This window comes from Diceros bicornis, chromosome 39, assembly GCF_020826845.1.
Source record: "Diceros bicornis minor isolate mBicDic1 chromosome 39, mDicBic1.mat.cur, whole genome shotgun sequence".
NCBI classification, from domain to species: Eukaryota; Metazoa; Chordata; class Mammalia; order Perissodactyla; family Rhinocerotidae; genus Diceros; species Diceros bicornis.
In genome coordinates, this window is record NC_080778.1 from 1,703,176 (window position 1) to 1,717,430 (window position 14,255).

General features: G+C 53.9%; 1 protein-coding gene across 3 annotated transcripts; it reads left to right on the forward strand.

Annotated features, from left to right (window-relative positions):
- The first annotated feature begins 232 nt into the window (after positions 1–232).
- DLL1 (delta like canonical Notch ligand 1) lies at positions 233–9,893 on the forward strand. 3 transcript variants are annotated; one of them, XM_058533956.1, is made up of 11 exons: positions 233–1,264; positions 1,581–1,877; positions 2,569–2,629; positions 2,851–3,108; positions 5,078–5,138; positions 5,658–5,788; positions 5,896–6,065; positions 6,181–6,397; positions 7,590–8,391; positions 8,570–8,687; positions 8,809–9,893. In XM_058533956.1, the coding sequence occupies exons 1-11, from the start codon at positions 1,211–1,213 to the stop codon at positions 8,812–8,814; spliced, it is 2,175 nt and encodes a 724-aa protein (XP_058389939.1). In that variant the 5' UTR covers positions 233–1,210; the 3' UTR covers positions 8,815–9,893. The 3 variants fall into 3 exon arrangements, with proteins under 3 accessions (XP_058389939.1, XP_058389940.1, XP_058389941.1); XM_058533957.1 differs by having other exon boundaries at positions 7,590–8,291; XM_058533958.1 differs by lacking the exon at positions 1,581–1,877.
- Positions 9,894–14,255: the final 4,362 nt, after the last annotated feature.

Consider the following 14,255-nt stretch of genomic DNA (forward strand, 5'->3'; position numbering starts at 1 on the left):
TGCTCTCGGCGGCGGAGGCGCGGCTCCCCGCGTGTCCTCGGGGCCTCCGCGAGCCTGCGGCCGGGAGGCAGCGCCGAGGAGCCGGAGCGGCGGCACCAGCTCCGGGAGTAGAGGGGATTCTCGCGGTGAGCGTTTTGCAGGAATGTAAATGAGCGCGTTTTGTGTCTTGGGGGAGGAAAGCGGGGGTGGGGGAGTGGGGGGCGGGGGCAGGGGGAGGGCCCGGGGAGCGGAGGGGTGGGGGCGGGAAGGAGGGTTGCACATTTTACAGCTCACTGACCATTTGGCGATCCATTGAGAGGAGGGTTTGGAAAAGTGGCTCCTTTGTGACAGCTCTAGCCAGATTGGGGGGCTGCGTATTTGCATCTCATTAGCCATGCGGGCGGCCGGCGGAATATAAGGGCGACGGCGCCGGCAGAGCCAGGTCCTCGGCGCGCACCCGCGGAGCCCCGGCCGGCCAGGCCCATCGCTGCCGAGCACCGGCGCCGAGGCGCAAGGCCTCCGCCCACGACCCGGGCCCCCGGATCCCGTGCGTGTTTACTTGGATGGCGTTGGCTGGGTTTCTCCCGAAGACGCGTATCTCTGCGGTGGCACAGGAGACGCGAGGCCGGAGTGCTCCCGGCGTGGCCGCCGCCGCTGAGTGACCCGGCCGGGCTGCAGGGCGCGCCGCGCACCCGGAGCGTCCCTCCACGCGCCCCGCCGGGCCGGGATTATCGCCTCGCCGGTAGGATTTCCAGACCGCGGCTTTCTGACCGGACTCGGAGGGAGCCTCTGCAGCTCTTTGGGAATTAAGCTGAATATCTGGACGCTTTCTCCCCCCCCCCCACCCCTCTCTCCCTTTTCTTTCCTGCGGAGAAGCTTAAGACAAAACCAGGAAGCGGACGACCCTTAACTACCCGTGGATTGCAAGGAAGGAGGAAAACCGAAAGTTGCCGCTGCGGTAGCACTGTCTCCGCGAGAGCCTTTTCCTGGTGCATCCCCAGAGCTGCCGTCAGCCCCCAAGGGCGGATCTAGAGAACCTCGGCCTCTGAAGGAGCCGGGGCCAGAGCCGGCTCGAGGAGACCGACGTCCCGATTATCCCAGCCTGGGGCAAGGCGGCGGCGCTTCTCTGCCCACGCCCCCGGGGGCACAGTCACCCCCCTGGCATTCCCTGCTGTTTGAAGAAGAGGATCCCGGGGAGACACGGGAAGAGACAGCGCGTCGAGCGGTCACCATGGGCCGTCGGTGCGCCCTGGCCCTCGCCGTGGTCTCGGCCCTGCTGTGTCAGGTAGGTTGTCAGGTGGGGTCCCCGGAGCCCTGCTGTCAGGTAGGTTGTCAGCGGGGTGCCCCGGAGCCCTGTGGTGTCAGGTAGGGGACCCAGGGTGCCAGCCGCTCGGGGCAAGACGCAGGGCAGAGGGGGCGGAGAGCAGGACTGGCGGTGCAAACCGTCAGTCCTTTCGGATCACTTCTGTGCGTCCCGGGAGCGATGAACCGGAGCGCGGGCACCGCCGTAAACACGGCCGTGCGGGCTCCGCGCGCCCCCGGCCCCCACGCCCGCGCCCCGGCCTGGCCCGCGCGCTCACGCTCCTGTCCCTCCTGCGCAGGTCTGGAGCTCCGGGGTGTTCGAGCTCAAGCTACAGGAGTTCGTCAACAAGAAGGGTCTGATGGGGAACCGCAATTGCTGTCGCGGGGGCACGGGGCCGCCGCCGTGCGCCTGCAAGACCTTCTTCCGCGTGTGCCTCAAGCACTACCAGGCCAGCGTGTCCCCCGAGCCGCCCTGTACCTACGGCAGCGCCGTCACGCCCGTGCTAGGCGTCGACTCCTTCAGCCTGCCAGACGGCGCGGGCACAGACCCCGCCTTCAGCAACCCCATCCGCTTCCCCTTTGGCTTCACCTGGCCGGTGAGCGCCGCACGGGGCGGAGCGGGCAGGGAGGTGGGGGAGGGGGCTGGTCAGGTGGGAGGGAGAGGCCCAGGCGGCCGTGCCGCGCTCCCGGACGCACAGTGGGAGGGGGGCGCACGGTGGGGGTCGAGCGCACCGGGGGTGGCCCGGGCAAGTGGGCGTCGCGGTCAGCAGGGCGGCGGCCGGAAAGGCCAGGCCTGAGGCACTGACTCCACGCCCTGGACTACCGGGTGGGCTGCAGGGGGGTGACAGCCCGGGTAGGATGAAGCAGAGGCCTAGGACCCGGGACATTTCCGTATCCGGACTCCGAACCTAGCCCCCTCGTGGGAAAGTTCTAGTTGCCCTGCCCCTGGACGGGCTGGTTGTACAGTTAGCCTTGCAGCGAGGCAGCCGCCAGCCCCTCTGCGTCGTCCCATCCCCGGATGACTGATGACAACCCCCTCCTCTCTGCCTGCTCTCGCGCAGTCTTTTTTTTTTTTAACGTGATATCCTGTACTAACAGGCTGAAAAAACACGTCAAGAAAGCAGTCTTTAAAAAGTTCTTCCATTTCCTTAAGGAAAGTGAAAACAGGCCGGAGATGTGCAGAGACCTCTCCCCAGGGCTCTTATCTGCCCCCAGGAGTCCTTACTGACTTGGTTGTGCCGAATGCAAACCTGTCTGGTTCATCTTATGTCTCCTCCTTTCTCCCAGGGCACCTTCTCCCTGATCATTGAAGCTCTACACACAGATTCTCCTGACGACCTTGCAACAGGTAAAAACAAACCAGAAAACTCCAAAACTGTGTCGACTGCTCCCCCAGTTAATATGAATCTGACTTCATATCTCCCCAGAAACAAACTCCTCCGTCTTTCATTCTGCACATCCTCCAGGAGGTTCGGGGTGGAGGGTCTTTGGCCTCTGAACTTTGCAGAATGCATCTGTACCACCTCCCCATCGGTCCCAAGCCTGTAGGTTCTCCATCCTCTTCCATAGAAAACCCGGAGAGACTCATCAGCCGTCTGGCCACGCAGCGGCACCTGACGGTGGGTGAGGAGTGGTCCCAGGACCTGCACAGCAGTGGCCGCACGGACCTCAAGTACTCTTACCGCTTCGTGTGTGATGAGCACTACTACGGGGAGGGCTGCTCTGTCTTCTGTCGTCCCCGGGACGACGCTTTTGGCCACTTCACCTGCGGGGAGAGAGGGGAAAAAGTCTGCAACCCAGGCTGGAAAGGCCAGTACTGCACTGAACGTGAGTCCCGGTGGGCGGGTGCCACTTCCCTCAGTTTGTGTCTTTCCCAGCTAGAGCTCCCAGGGAGTGTGTGGGGGGGCGGTAATCCAGGAGCTGCTGGGATCCTGGGACTTTAGCACTGGGAAGATGTTCTGATGGGGAGACTGAGGTCAGGGAGCCAGAGAGACTTGCCAAGACCTCACAGTTAGCCAGCGGAGTTGGGGTCAACTCAGACGTTTTAACTTCTGCTATGGAAAGCTGCCCTTCTTAAGCAGGGAGGATTTTGGAGACAGGGCCAGGGGTCAGGAAGTAAGCCTGAGGGAGAGAGAGGGGAGGAAGGAAGGGAGGAACAGAGGGAAGAGTTTGTGTATAGGGGCTGCTTTAAGCCAAGTGCTCTTTGCTGTGACAGCATCTCATTGGAAAGGGTGTCATTTTCTCTCTGGAGTTGTTGTGGTTGGTCTCTCCACAGAGCAAGCGTGTTTGCAAATATTCCACGTGATGCACACACACTGTTAGTGACGTTTTCACTCGTGGGGTCTATGGACAGAGGAGGTTGTGGGTTGAGGCCTGAGTCTTTGAGGCCTGCATGGGGAGGGCCCACCTGCCACGTCTTGGGCACAGTCTGCTGTGTGGATGCTCACGTAGCACCTTGCCTGGCAAAGAAATACCTCCACAAAAGTGACATAGGCCCTGCTGCCATGTTATTTGGGAGTCTCCAGGCAGGCAGGGCTGCAGTGCAGGATGCAGGAAGCTGGGGCAGGGGGAGTAGGGGGCTTGTGAGGACCCACTGGCTCCAGGGCCTGGCTCAGCTGGACCCCGGTCGGCCTCTTTCCAGCCTGTTGAGGCTTCACTGCCACCCTGCACACCCATGTGTCAGATTTCCCTCTAGTCAAGGGCTGGGTGGGTGCTGCAGCTCCCAGAAACCCCAGCGGACTTTCCTTCTGCCCCGGAGCAGGCAGACCTCCAGTCCTTCTCCTGTGGGCCCAGAACCTCTTGCCCAGGAGGTGCACTTTCTCAGTTGCTCAGTTTTGATGTGTGCCTAGAGGTGAGGGTAGGTCTTCACATCCAGCATCATTGTCGTTCAGCTTTCCATGAGCTCTTCGAGCACTCCTTTGAGCTCCCTTGAGCTCTGTTTTGGCCTGAGCCGGCTCTGTTGTCTGAAAAACTTGTGGAGCAGCTTGTTAATGAGTTTCATAACCAGGCTGAGGAAGCCCGCTGGAAGCCTCAGCCTCGTCTCCCCACCCCCTCCAGGACCTCTGGCCTGCCTGCTTTCCTCCCTCCTGGCTTTCCTCCCTCTTGTTCTGCACTGTGGGGTAGCCATAAACTTAAACTTTTTTCTTCTTATTCAAACACTGGAGTCTCTCCCCGCCCCCAGCTCGCGCGTGCCATCGATTAGATCTCTCCGGGATAGGCACAGGGATGCACGCTCACTCCCATTGGTGGACAGGGCACACGCACGTGTGTGTGTGTATGTGTGTGTGTGGTGTACACGCTAGGGGTGTGTGTGAGGGTGGGGGCACTGGGGGCGAGGGGAGCCCGGTATTGTTGCACTGGGGCAGCTGCTGGGAGAGAGCAGACAATAGAGCAGCTGTCTTGCCCTGGTACTCTGCATACCAGCTGTCCACCCTTATCTACACACACACTTTCTGGGTATTAAGAGGTGGAGCTTTGTGCATAGAATTGGGAAGTGGGGGAGGAGGAGGGGAAAGGACTTCTGACCCTCTCTTAGAAGAAAGGGGATGGGCTGGGGGTGGGGGCTTCCGTGCTCCTTTGTCCTTCAGCCCCTGTGTTAAGAAGAATGCTCATCCTAGGAGCCGAGTGGAGTCCACAGTTACTAGGCAGGACCGGTCGATACTCCACAGACAGAGATTAACTCAGCTGAGCTTGAGGGTTGGGCTAGGCGAGCTTTGTCCCGGCCACCCTGCAGCAGCAGCCTGTTCCGTGGGCAGCTCTTGGGGTGGGCTTGACCCTGTGTCTTCTCTGCTTGCAGCAATCTGCTTGCCAGGATGTGATGAGCAGCATGGGTTCTGTGACAGGCCAGGGGAATGCAAGTAAGTTGGCGGAAGTTGCTTTTTTTCTTGTTTTCCTTTTTACACCTGGTGTGTTTGTAAAGCATCTCTAGGTGATCATTTGAAAGACTCAGGTAAGATTAGTGGGGGTGGGGGAGGAAGGTGGCCTTCTGGTAGTAAATACATGGGAGTATGTACGGTCATGGGTTGACATTTACCTAAGCCCCTCAGTGGTGATGGGAACTTACAGGTAGCAGTTTAAAAAGAGCTAGCACAGAAAATGAGAGCGTTTAGTTCAGTGGTTCTCAGACTGTGCATGTATTAGCGTCACCTAGGAGGTCTCTAGAAACGCTGCCCTGGTTGCCCTCACACCCAAAAGTCAGACCTTCTGAGGGGGACCCAGCACTGGTGTGTTTAAAGCTCCCAAGGAGATTCCACAGTTGGGCCTGGTTGGGAACCTGCAGTAGTAAAGCTACTGAAAGACAATTCTCGGGAATGGGAAACGTGTGCCGTGAACCCAGTGACATCAGCGTGCGTCCGACTGTCCTGCTCTCTCCTAAGGTGCAGAGTGGGCTGGCAGGGCCGGTACTGTGACCAGTGCATTCGGTACCCAGGCTGTCTCCATGGCACCTGCCAGCAGCCCTGGCAGTGCAACTGCCAGGAAGGCTGGGGGGGACTGTTCTGCAACCAGGGTAAGCCTCCTATCCCCTCCCGGGCAGCCCTGGGCTTCCCCGTCTCATCGTTGTGAGTCTGAGCCCGAGCATCCCTTCTCCTCCTCTTCCTGTCCCCACCCCTCCAGACCTGAACTACTGTACACACCACAAGCCCTGCAAGAATGGGGCCACCTGCACCAACACGGGCCAGGGAAGTTACACCTGCTCCTGTCGGCCAGGGTACACGGGGGCCAACTGCCAGACGGAGATCGATGAGTGCGGCACCAGCCCCTGCAGGAATGGAGGGAGCTGCAGGGTGAGTCCAGTGGCGGGGCTCTCCTGCTGAACCAGCGGGAGCCCTGGTTGTGTGCGGACAGTGGGTTTCTTAGAGCAACTTTAGAAAGCTTTCTTTCATCTTCTCTGCTGCATAGGATCTCGAGAATAGCTACTCCTGCACTTGCCCACCCGGTTTCTACGGCAGGATCTGCGAGCTGAGTGCCATGGCGTGTGCCGATGGCCCTTGCTTCAATGGGGGCCGGTGCTCAGACAACCCTGAGGGAGGGTACACCTGCCACTGCCCCGCGGGCTTCTCTGGCTTTAACTGCGAGAAGAAGATGGATGCCTGCAGTTCTTCGCCCTGTTCTAATGGTGAGAGGGCAGCCCAGTAGCTCTGAGACTGTGTCGAGTGGTGAACACTGATAAGAAGGCCTTAGAAAGCAGGTGAATTTAATTTCAAACCAAGTACGTTGCTTTGCAAGCTACCTTGAGTTTATGGAGCCCTCTTACCTGAACAGTCAGAAACTACACAGAAAGTGTCTCCTTGCGTCTGGAAATGGCCAGGGCAAGAAAGGCAGGCAGGAGCGTTTATTCTCAAGTTCCACAGGGAAAGCCTGAGGTGAAAGTGAGATGACTTGCTCAAGGTCACACTGCACCTCGGGTGCCTGGAACGGGCCACGTTCAGCGGATCACACGCCAATGGCAACCCAGCTACTTTGTTTTTGGAGGGAAGCCCAGCTCGGTTCTGTCACCCAAACATAGCCGTCTGGTGTGTCTGTGCGTGAGGACGTGTGGTCTGTTGACGGAGACTCCTGCTCCTGTACAAATGGCGGGGTTCCCCAAGCAAACTCATAGGGAGGGGAGCTGGGCCCCAGATAGGCCTGACCACTCTGAAAGCTTCTGGAGCCTCACCACCAGACAGGATAATCAAGGGAGTCTTACACTGGAGAAGCATCATTTTAGCTCTGCTCTCCATGTGGCACACAGAGGGTGTGGCCATCTGGGGGTCAAGCTCGTTCTTTTGCTTGTGTCCATCCACTGGACCAGTAGAGGCCTCGGCTCTTTATTTTTGGGAGCAGAGTCGCTGGCCGTTCAGCAGACTTGGCTCTGGAAGGACAAGGACCCCTCTCCCTCCCATTGCTTCCTTCCTCTCTCTCTGTTCTCAGTCCCCGTTCTTCTCACTGACTGTAACTGAGGGCAAGCATGGCATCCTTCTCAAGCCTCAGTCTCCTCATCTGTGAACTGGGTCCTCTGTTGGGGTGTTGTGAAGAGGAACACTGTCATGCGGGCAAAGCCTTTGCACGGGGCCTGTCAAACATCACTGCTCAGGAGATGTCAGCCCGTGTTGTTTATGATTTATCAAGCTAGGTCAGACTCCTCCCAATGGGCTCGCGTTTGAGGTAACAGGATATGTTGCCTTGAGCTGCGACCTAGTTTAGGCCATGGCTGTGTGCTTGTCCTGTGTCTCTGGCATGTCTGGGGGTGCTCATGGCAGTGGCCGCACACAGCAGACACTTCAGAATGTTGCTGGGTGACGAGCGGCTGCTCATGTCCTGTGTTCCAGGCGCTCAGTGTGTGGACCTTGGCGACGCCTACCTGTGCCGCTGCCAGGCCGGCTTCTCTGGGAGGCACTGTGATGACAACGTGGATGACTGTGCCTCCTCCCCGTGTGCCAACGGGGGCACGTGCCGGGACGGCGTGAACGAGTACTCTTGCACCTGTCCGCCCGGCTACACGGGCAGGAACTGCAGCGCCCCCATCAGCAGGTGCGAGCACGCACCCTGCCACAACGGGGCCACCTGCCATGAGAGGGACCGCCGCTACCTGTGCGAGTGCGCCCAGGGCTACGGGGGTCCCAACTGCCAGTTCCTGCTCCCTGAGCCGCCTCCCGGCCCTGTGGTGGTGGACCTCACCGAGAAGTACGTGGAGGGCCAGCCTGGGCCGTTCCCCTGGGCAGCTGTCTGTGCCGGTGTCGTCCTTGTCCTCATGCTGCTGCTGGGCTGCACTGCTGTGGTGGTCTGCATGCGGCTGAGGCTACAGAAACACCGGCCCCCTGCTGACCCCTTCCGGGGGGAGACGGAGACCATGAACAACCTGGCCAACTGCCAGCGAGAGAAGGACATCTCCGTCAGCATTATTGGGGCCACACAGGTCAAAAACACCAACAAGAAGGCCGACTTCCACAGAGACCACAGTGCCGCCGATAAGGACGGCCTCAAGGCCCGCTACCCGGCTGTGGATTACAACCTGGTGCAGGACCTCAAGGGTGATGACACCATCGTCAGGGACCCCCACAGCAAGCGTGACACCAAGTGCCAGCCCCAGGGCTCTGCGGGGGAGGAGAAGGGCACCCCGACACTCAGGGGGTGCGTGCTGTGGGCCAAGAGGGGACATGCGGGAGCCAGCTGGGCAGGGCACCCTGACACCCGGGGGTTCTGTGGGCTGGGCTGGGGGCCAGCTGTGTGTCTTCTTCCAAGCTCTGGTCATTTCCTGTTCAGAAATGTTTTCATGAGTTTATTGTGTTCCCTTTCATTTTCCTTTTAGTGGAGAAGCATCTGAAAGAAAAAGGCCAGACTCTGTGTATTCCACTTCAAAAGACACGAAGTACCAGTCGGTGTATGTCATATCAGAGGAGAAGGACGAGTGCATCATAGCGACTGAGGTCAGTGTGCGCAGAGGGTCCGTGGCTCTGGGTCTGCGTGGGACAGAGCAGGTGGAGCAGTCAGATTGTGTGAGTCCCCATCCTGAACTAACTTCCTGTTCTGTCTGGCGGGCTCTTCTAGGTGTAAAATGGAAATGATATGGCAAAATTCCTGTTTCTCTTAAAATAAATAAAATTCCAAGGATATATGCCCCAACGAATGCTGCTGAAAGAGGAAAGGGAGACCCCTTCACGGACTGCTGCTGAGAAACTAAATTCAGACTGAGCTGGTTCTCTTCCTGAAGTTAGCAATTGACGCGACGAGCAGGCTGCGGGCTCAGCGGGTGTTCGAGGATGCCTGTTGCACTGCCTCCTACGACGCTCCCATTGCACTATGGACAGTTGCTCTTTAAAAAATATATATTTAAATGAATGGACTTAAGTTCTACATAAGAAGCATGCACTGCCTGAAGTGTATATTTTGGATTCTTACGAGCCAGTCTTTTCTTGAATTAGAATCACAAACACTGCCTTTATCGTCCTTTTTGATACTAAAATGTGTTTTTTCTAGGTGGAAAAAAAGTGTGTGTTATTTTTTGGACTTGTAAAAATATTTTTCATGATATCTGTAAAGCTTGAGTATTTTGTGATGTTCATTTTTTATAATTTAAATTTTTGGTAAATATGTACAAAGGCACTTCGGGTCTATGTGACTATATTTTTTTGTATATAAATGTATTTATGGAATATTGTGCAAATGTTATTTGAGTTTTTTACTGTTTTGTTAATGAAGAAATTCCTTTTTAAAATATTTTTCCAAAATAAATATTATGAATGACAACCAGAGGTGTGCTTACTCACGCCTCCGAGCAGGCTTGTGCTCACTCACTCGTTGAACAAGGCCCTGAGGACAGAGATGACCTCCGCTTTTCCACTTCTAACGGCTTTGCTGGTTTCATCGGATTTATTAAAAGAACTTTCCTCGCTCCTCTGCCCCCTTCAGACAACCCTCCAACATCGTTCTCAGGTCAACGTAAGGAGCTGGCAGAGCTGCTGGTGGCTGGTTTCCTGAGCAGCCTCCTCAGCTCCCTGGGGATTCTTAAGGCACTTTCGACTCAATGTCACGTTTGATGGGTGCCGAGAAACCTCAGCTGGCCACCCTCTGAGACTTATGTTTTTAAGGACAGGAACAAAGCCTCATTTGAGGCACATTTATGTTGCCATGGCAAAGGCTTTTTGTCTTAGAATAATACTTATTCACTCATTTGTTTGTGAGTTTATTTCTAGTTAATTCAGAAGAGTTAGTTGCTTTCTAACTCAACCATAGCTGTGGTAGGACAGATACTAGTGATGATCAAACACTCACTGAACTCTTACTATATGCCAGGCCCGTGTGAACAATTCTGCATGGATTATCCCATTAGTCCTGGTGGCGATCCCCTGAGACGGTGGTGTTATTACTCCCCTATCCCTCACTTCCATTCCTGGAAGTTACATTGTACAGAAACACTCTTACTTCTGGGTCTTAAGGATCTCTTACATATAACTTCCAAGATACACTGCAGTACAGCGTTTTCAGAGAGGCATTCACTCAGATTCACTAAAGAATGCTCTTTCTCAACTCGGCTTGCAAGTTGCAGTTTGGGAACAAGATTGTATATCACTTACTTGACAGTTGGGGGTACTGAGCCTTGGAAACATGGAGTCATCTGTTCAGGGTTCATGAGTGGCAGAGTCAGTGTTCAGATCTGGGCAGTCTAGCTCCAGACCCCGGTTTAACCATTATTTATGAGAAACTCAGCTTTTTTGTTTGTTTTGGGGTTTTTTGTATTTTTTTTTTTGAGGAAGGTTGGCCCTGAGCTAACATCTGTTGCCAATCTTCCTGTTTTTTCCTTTTTTCTCCCCAAAGCCCCAGCAGATAGTTGTATGTCGTAGTTGTACATCCTTCTAGCTGCTCTGTGTGGGACACCGCCTCAGCATGGCTTGGTGAGCGGTGCGTAGGTCCATGCCTAGGATCCGGCAAACCCTGGTCCGCCAAAGTGGAACTTGTGAACATAACGGCTATGCCACGGGGCAGGCCCTCAGCTTCTTATTGAGACCAAGATTTGCGGGTTCAGACCCCCTCACTGGTGCCATTTGGTGCTTCCTAAGGATGGGTAAAGATTGTTGGCTCTCTAAGACGACAAGTCCAGGTTGAAAGAGGGGGTTTATTTCTGGGGCTGGAGGGGAGCAGACAGAGGGACAGAATTTCTGGGCCTAATTAGTAAAGGGAGAGGTAAGGAACTGCCCTCACCTTTGTCCCAGTGACCTGACGAGTTTGTCCCACTGGTCCTTGTTGTACAGTCAGAAGCTCTGGAATCTTCCTGAGGAGGAGAGGTGAGGCATGCATATGTTCAAGTCCATATGCCCGTCTCATGTGCATAAATGATGGAGATACGTGTGCACGGAGTTGAGACCGACAGAACAACGGGTAGGGATCAGACTGTACACACAAAGCCCCAGGGTGCCCTTGCTGGTGCTTCTGCCTCTGAGACTCAACCTGATCCATCCTAATCCCTCTGGCCAACCCAGCCATTATTTAGGAATAAACGCTCAAAGACAAGGACTCCAGTGGAGTGATTTCATCCATGGAAAGAAGTCAGTGGTGGGGCGAAGGTGTGGGGAGACTGAGGCCTCGAAACCTCCTCCATCCTCAACCTGCCCCCTGCTCTCTTTAAAGGGTTGGCAGCATATTCTAGAATAACTGAGGGAGTCGCCAACATTTCTTCCAATAGTCTACAGGATCTGGCGATAGAGAAGGGTGACCTTATGCCGGTTTACCTTGTTAACCTGGAGAAATTATTAATAGCTCTCTTTCACTTTCGGAAGTGACCTGACTTGGATGATCAATTAAATGGCTCATCATTTTCAAGAATATGGAGTCTGCTGGATTCTTGTGAAGCCCATTCCATGAGAGAGCCTTGAAGCACTTATTTTATTTTATTGTTTTTTGTGAGGAAGATCAGCCCTGAGCTAACATCCATGCCAATCCTCCTCTTTTTGCTGAGGAAGGCTGGCTCTGAGCTAACATCCACTGCCAAGCCTCCTCCTTTTTCTCCCCAAAGCCCCAGCAGATAGTTGTATGTCATAGTTGCACATCCTTCTAGTTGCTGTATGTGGGACGCTGCCTCAGCTTGGCCGGAGAAGTGGTGCATCGGTGTGAGCCCGGGATCCAAACCCAGGCCGCCAGTAGCGGAGCACACGCACTTAACTGCTAAGCCATGGGGCCGGCCCCTTGAAGCACTTAAAGATCATCTCACTTCCATCTTCCCCAACCTTCTTGTAAAATCAGGGAATAAATTCATCTTTCATCTGGGCCGAGCAAGTAACCTACTTAAGGAGCAAATCGGAGACTTAAAACTTGGAGCTTTGAATTCCCAGCCCTCTACTGGGTGAGGGTCCCTGAGTCTCTTCTGAGACTGATGTTATAATTCGGCGTTTAATCAGATGGTCCCTCAGCTTTCAGGGTTTATGTCATTTCCAGCAAGAAATTCAGGTACACTGATCAAAAACAGCCATATAGAAACATGGGCATTTATGGACCAGCTGTGGTTCACCACACCAGCTGATGCCCAGTACGGTTAGCCTTCTGTCATGTTCTCCAGGTTCCCCATTAGGTGTGAGGAAGGAAGGAACAACAGTGCGCTCAAAACAATGAGGAAAACAGCGGATCCTTTAGCAGGAGCAATGCTGGCGCTGTGTTCTGAGAACGGTCCTGAGGGTGGCTAACGGCCAGCGTGGCAAGAAAGGGCCTGGGTGACCTGCTTTCTCCCATTAAGTCCCAGGATCCACCCCCCAACTTCTTGGGGCTTTGGGGAGACCAGTGAGGAAGGTGAGGCACACATACGGTTCCTTAGATTTTCCTCCTTTAACTTTTCATTTGGACATAATTTTGGACTTTCAGAAATGCTGCGAGAATAGTGCAGAGAATTCTCATTATTGCAATGGTTGTCAAGCCATCATCCCTTCTTATTTATTAGTTGGCTTTCTACAGTAAGGACGACTGTTCTCTTTTTGTTCACATTGGTGTGGACTCTGGAATTATCTTTTATTCAGTGGGTCACAGTCCGCTACTACTGTTATTTTGATGCTCGATTGTCTCAGACTTTGGCAGTGTCCCTTCTCTGCTTGCTGCTGTCGACAGGTCCTGTGCTCTCAGAGTGCATTGAACTTTCAGGCTCCACTAGCCTCCAGGCCCTTTCCTGCTTTCTCTGCCCAGCTCTGCAATCAGTCTTTTTTCCCAGTAAGCCCTGGTTCCTTTTAGTGGAGAATGGCAGCAACTGTATTTATAATTTTGTGTATTTGTGAATCTCGAAGCAATGAGCAATTGCCAAGATGTAAATAGGGTGACCTCTGTAAAAGTCCAAAGAGAGGCTCAGCGCGTGTGTTTATTCACAAGTTCAGATGTGACTCCATGTATACACTTTACACCGATTGGGACACACTCAATAGACAGCCCAACAATATCACTGGTGATGTATTTTTGCAAAGAAAATTGAACTTGGATCTGATCAGACCTTTGGATCTAGTTACCAGTTTACAGGAATACAGGGAACTGAAGGACACGGTCAGGTGACCATGGATCTACTTAGCCGAATCCAGGGAACTTGGTGCAAGGAAAAAGGAAAAAGACGGGGGACCTATAGATTAGAAAAGACTTAGATGGTTAAAAAACGGTTAAAAAATTCATGAACCAGCTGGAGAGATGGAACACTGATCGGGTATTTTAATGGTGTTAACGTATGCTTGTTAAAATTTTTAGATGTGAAAGATTATTACTGTTAAGTTAAACAAAAAAGAGTCCTTAATTTTTAGAGAAAAATTCTGAAATATGTAGGGATGAAACAATATTGTGTCTGGGATTTGCTTCAAAATAACCCAAGATGAGTGTGGTGGCAAGTGGGTGGGGTGCAGGGCCACCAGCTGACAACTGTTGAGCTGGATGCTGGGTGCGTGGTAAGTTAATTTTACTATTCTCTCCTCTTTTGTATATGTTTGAGACTTTCCGTAAGCAAAAGCATTAAGATGAATTATACAATCAATAGTCGCACACACACGTGACATAATTTACTGGTGTGTATGTAATGCTGGTTGACTAGACGGCGTATATACAGCACAATGGATTTTAGGGAGGGTTTCCATCTTTGTGCCAGACCAAAACCAAGCAAATCAAATGGGTTGAGACACAGATTGGTTTGGTTGGGGCTTTGGTGCCAGAGTCTTGGGTTAGATCAAGGCTGTGCCTGCGCTGGCCAGTCACTCGGGTGATTATTAACTCCACTAAGCCTGTAAAAGGAAGAGAATAATGGTCTCTACTGCACAGCGTTGCAAGGATCCCATTCTCTATGTTGCTACCAGAGGCTTTCAAAGCACAAATCTGAGTGGGTTGTTCCCTGCTCCGAACCAGCTAACGGCTTCTGACTGTTTTTAGCATCAAGTTCAAAACCCTTAACTCAATCTGTCAGGCCTCAGCATCATCTGGCTCCTGTCTTTCTGCCTCATTTCGTGTTATCCTCTCAACTGCCCCTTCACTCGCAGCTGCAGCCACAC

Bases quoted from the DNA above. Each gene is read 5' to 3' on its own strand.
- DLL1 (XM_058533956.1), top strand. From the start codon at position 1,211: ATGGGCCGTCGGTGCGCCCTGGCCCTCGCCGTGGTCTCGGCCCTGCTG. The intron at 3,109-5,077 runs GTGAGTCCCGGT...CTCTGCTTGCAG, and splicing joins AGGCCAGTACTGCACTGAAC to CAATCTGCTTGCCAGGATGT. The intron at 6,398-7,589 runs GTGAGAGGGCAG...CCTGTGTTCCAG, and splicing joins TTCTTCGCCCTGTTCTAATG to GCGCTCAGTGTGTGGACCTT.